Consider the following 4910-nt stretch of genomic DNA (forward strand, 5'->3'; position numbering starts at 1 on the left):
CGTGTGCTCTTCCGATCTGAATATGTAATAAAAAATAGGGGATGCCATTTATAAAAATTGAGGTTACTTTCATGTGACTTTCAAATAATTCTTCAAGGTCAAACCAATGGTACCATCTTATGATCCCTTCGAAACCAAACTTTTGTCTGAAAAATTTTTCTCTCCCGGGCTGCTTGATTTTCGAGATATTCGACTGGATGGATTAAAATGGTCCACCCTGTATATATATAATCAGAATTTGATATAAAATAAATTAAACATTATGTGTATGCAATACATGAAATATAATATAGTATCCATACTATAAAAGAAATTTCTTTTTCCAGTAATTACATCTCAATATTTATATGTTATGGATATTATATTATAACATCTGATAAATGCTGTTAATACAACGTAATCATTGCATTATATGTGAAACAATTCAATGGAATAGAAAATTTATAATTTGATATTTATTTAATAACTCTATATAAAATAAATGCTTTATACAATAAAGATATTGTATTATAAAAAAACAGCCGAATTTCTTATTTTTAATACATGTCTTTGGAATGAATGTAACTATAATACATATCTTTGAAGAAAATTAAAAACTAAAAGAACAATTGATCGAATATAATACATATGGAACATATAACAGTCGATATTTATTAACTGTCAATGGTAGAATGATATCTTATCCTGTATCTTTGATGTTAGATACTCATGTCTGAGCGAAGAGAACATGATTTTTTTTAATATAGAAATTATTTAAAAAAATGCATGCAGAAATAAATCATTATAGTCTTTTAGAGTTAATCTTAGAAGCAAACTTAAGCCTAAATGTGTCCTCCACAATCATAAAAATGAGAAAAATATGTGAAACGTGCGTAATAAAAGTGACAGGAAAATCAATAAAATATGTGTCAGGTGAATATCTTTCATGTAAATATAGTCACCTCAATGGTTCCGATGGCTTGACACATACGCCTGATTTGGGCCTCGGACGTGCTCGCGGCCAAGTTTTCTAATTTAACCGTGTTTGTCTTTATCTCGGGTAACTTTTTCGCTTGCACCGCGGACTTTTGCAGCACGATCCGCTGGGGGTTTTGCTGCGCGCCCGCAACCTTCTGGCTATAAACGTTCGCGCTGTCGTTGATCACGGTTTTCTGCAGACCGATCGGCGCTTTATGTGCCATCATTCTTTGATTGACGATCGCCGATTTTTGCAACGTATTACCCTGATTCTGTAAAACCTTTTGGGTCTGTACAACCTGCGTGTTAGGGATCTTCTGCTGTAATCCCTGATTCTTTTGCAGATTCGAGACAGTTTTCTGTATCGTGGTGGCGATCTTTTGCGAATTCAACAGAGGCTTCTGTATCACAACTCGTCGCAGGCCGGGCTGTTGTACCACTTGTCTCGTTTGTACAGTATCAATCACTTGATTGGCTGTGTGTCCGGGATTATTTTTCGAACCGCTCGTGTCTGACAGATCGTTGGTTTGTATCGTTCTGATAATTCGCACATTAGACGGTCTGTCCGTTGCCTACAACAAAAACACATTTTTTTACAGGGAAATTTGTTACGTAGATTCAATAATTTCATTTAAAAAAAAGATATTGACACAGAACTAGTTTTAATTCAAATATGCATCTTTTGAATAATGAAAAAAAACTTTTAATAAAAATTTAACAATTTTGAATCTTAATTTGAACTTGAATTTAAAAACTCGTGAATACACATCTTAGTCTGGAGGAAATAAAAGAAACAAAATTTATTGAAAGAGTATATTTTATTAAAACACTGGAAAAATGTACAATGACTTCTAATTGATTGTACAAAAAAATTACGTGATATTTTATTTAAAAATATATATAATCATTAATAAATATTTAAAAAATGGAATTTTCTTCCATTATAATAGTAATAAAAGATAATAATCATAATAATAATTGATTAATGTGTAGCATTATAATATGTGTAATATTGCAATTCTGAGAGAACAATTTTAATCAGTTTAAGAAACCAATCTGTTCACTATTCACATATACATAAATATATCGATATATAATTTATATGACACTTTAACAAGTTTAATATTTTTATAAGTATTGTAAAATGCATTAAAAAATATTATCACTGAATCACCTATATTCCTGTTTAGCTACACTGTTTAATAATTATATCTATATTGATACAGGAATTTATTATTCATCTTAAAATCTGTTTTTTTTACACACATATATTCACGCATACGTACAAAACTCATACACCATATACACACGCATACACACATACTCGCATGCACAAAAGTCTATATATACACAAGAGAAAATAGAGGTATATATTATATAATTGTACAATTAACATTTCATTGTCATATCGCTCAGAATTGAAAGAAAAACCAATAAATACTGACTATAAACGTGAATTACTCAATTAATGTTGTACCTCTGTGCTCTGTGTATTAACAGGACGAATGCGTCCTTTAGCGACAACACCAGGGCGGGTTTTAACAGCGCTGTCGTTGACAAGTCCCATCAACGTCGACGCAGATTTCACTTCTTGTTGAGTATTTTCATTTGCTAAAAGATTTCAGTTATATCGTCATGATCGGTAACGACTGAAGAAGGGATGTAAGAAGGGATAATATAATTATACAATAGTAGTAGAAATAATAACACTGTGCTACAGCAAAATTCTCTCGCAAAGTGCGATCACACGTTTCCTGAAGCCGCGCTGAACACGTTGCCGTTTTTTAAGAATTCGCCTAGCACGTCAGGATTTTGAGTAAATTGCAATGAAAGTAGCAAAAAATAGTATTTTTGGCCACTTTTAATATTTTGTTACAGCAAAAAGGAAACTGGTTTCTAAATGGATCCAACGTCATCTGAAAGTATTATTCAAGAGCTTTCAAACGAACTTTGACTCGTAACGGTACGATTTTTTTTCCATCAAGTTATAGTTGTTCGAATTTTATACTCTTAGACTTTTTATACACTGTTACAAAAAAAAAAAACACTTTTTCTTCTTTCTACGAAGTGCAAGTACATTTTCCGAAGATTTTTTCGCGCTGAACACGATACCATCGGCAGAATTCGCTTAGTACGTCAGGATTTTGAGTAAATTGGAATGAAGATGAAATGGTGTTTTTTGGCCACTTTCGTTCCAATTTACTCAAAATCCTGACGTACTAGGCGAATTCTGCCGATGGTATCGTGTTCAGCGCGAAAAAATCTTCGGAAAATGTATGGTCGCATTTTGGAGAGAGAGAGAAAAATGTTTTTTTGTAACACAATGTAGAAAAAGTCTAAAAGTATAAAATTCAAACAACAACATAACTTGATGAAAAAAAGTCGCACGGTCATGAACCAAAGTTCGTTTTTGAAAACTTAAATAATACTTTCAGATATCGTTGGGTTCATTTAGAAACCCGTTTCCGTTTTGTCGCAATAAAATGTTAAACGTGGTTAAAACGCCATCTTTGGCCACTTAATCAAATTTACTCAAAATGCTGATGTACTAGGGTTCTTTAAACGGCACCGTATTCAGCGCAAAGAAAGTGTTTTTTTTTTGTAGCACAATGGAATTTACCTGCAGCGGTACTCGAATCGGTCCTTGCCCCCTCATTTTGTTTCTCTATCGCGGCCATCTTACGTCTGTTCTCCTTCTCGCGTAACAACTTTTCCCGAAGACGTTTCTGTTCCTCCATTTTTTTCCGGTACTCCTGCATTTCTGGATCACTATCTTCCTCCTGAGATTACAAGTTTTGCGATATACATTTAAAATCTATATGGCTTCGAAGAACGTCGCTTGTATAGAATAAGAAGTTTTTTACCTTATCGGCAACGGGTTCACCTACTGTATCTACTCTTCGCACCTCTTGAAGATTTCTGTTAGGCGGCTTACTGCGCTTCGGGCTCATTTCCCGCGGTCCCTTGTCCGAGGATTCGGAAATCCTCTTTTGTGGCGGTCTGTTTATTCCACGGGGCGCAATATTCGTCGGTCTAGGGGTTTTCTGCTCGTAAGAATCGCGATATACATTCGGCGGCGTTCTACTTCTCTGCATGTGATCATTCCTTGTTCGTAGCGGCAAATCTCTCTCCCGATAACTCTGATGAGATCCTCTGTGATCCTGACATCATCAAGATAAAACGAATGAGTAAAAATATAGAGTAAAATAATGCAAATTAGAAGTGTGCGAATCAAGCATTTGCATCGTCGAATCGAATCGAATTTTTGATAATATGTTCGAAATCGAATTGAATCGAATCTGAATCAAATTTTCCCAGATTTGCATCACATGTTAATTTTAAACGTAATAAATATCAAAATTTATAAATTACATTATTTTACGCAATGATTTAAACAAACTGAAGACCTGTTTTCGATTTACATCTCATTACAAAAGATCATGATTTTATGATCACTTTCATTCCAAGTTACTCAAAATCCTGACGTGCTAGGCGAATTCTGCCGATGGTATCGTGTTCAGCGCGAAAAAATCTTCGGAAAATGTACTTGCACTTCGTAGAGAGAAGAAAAAGTGTCTTTTTGTAACACAGTGACATTTTGAACTAGAAAATATGTAACTAATAATATGTATACATGAATAGTTCGAATGCTTTCGAATATTTTCTATATTAATCTACATTACATACATCAAAAATACTTATTTATTAGATAAGAATAACACCGGCACACAAAAAAAAAAGTGGTTTGTGCATTTGACCGGACCCATCTACGGACATGTTTTTCGACCCGCTGAATCCGAATTTGAGGTCCGTTGGGCTCGGTCAGGTCCCAGATTTTAGTAAAATGCAAAAACCCCCCAAAAATATGAAAAACTGCATTACAGCGATGAAAAAATTTTTGTTGACCCGGATCAAGTATGATTTTTATGTATTTTGATCCGCTGAATTTGAAT

At 33.8% G+C, this 4910-nt stretch overlaps 1 protein-coding gene across 1 annotated transcript in view; it reads right to left on the bottom strand.

Moving 5' to 3' along the window:
- The window catches only part of LOC105456955 (RNA-binding protein 33-like), a 15213-nt gene that overhangs the window by 1858 nt on the left and 8445 nt on the right, over window positions 1-4910 (bottom strand). Inside the window, exons 8-11 of the mRNA XM_011701347.1 lie at window positions 3822-4118; window positions 3578-3737; window positions 2435-2568; window positions 942-1529 (exon numbers count right to left, since the gene is read on the bottom strand). Of these exons, the coding sequence (XP_011699649.1) occupies window positions 942-1529; window positions 2435-2568; window positions 3578-3737; window positions 3822-4118 (1179 nt within the window). The remainder of the gene's footprint in view (window positions 1-941; window positions 1530-2434; window positions 2569-3577; window positions 3738-3821; window positions 4119-4910) is intronic.

Source organism: Wasmannia auropunctata, unplaced genomic scaffold (assembly GCF_000956235.1).
Source record: "Wasmannia auropunctata unplaced genomic scaffold, wasmannia.A_1.0 LD335471.1, whole genome shotgun sequence".
NCBI classification, from domain to species: Eukaryota; Metazoa; Arthropoda; class Insecta; order Hymenoptera; family Formicidae; genus Wasmannia; species Wasmannia auropunctata.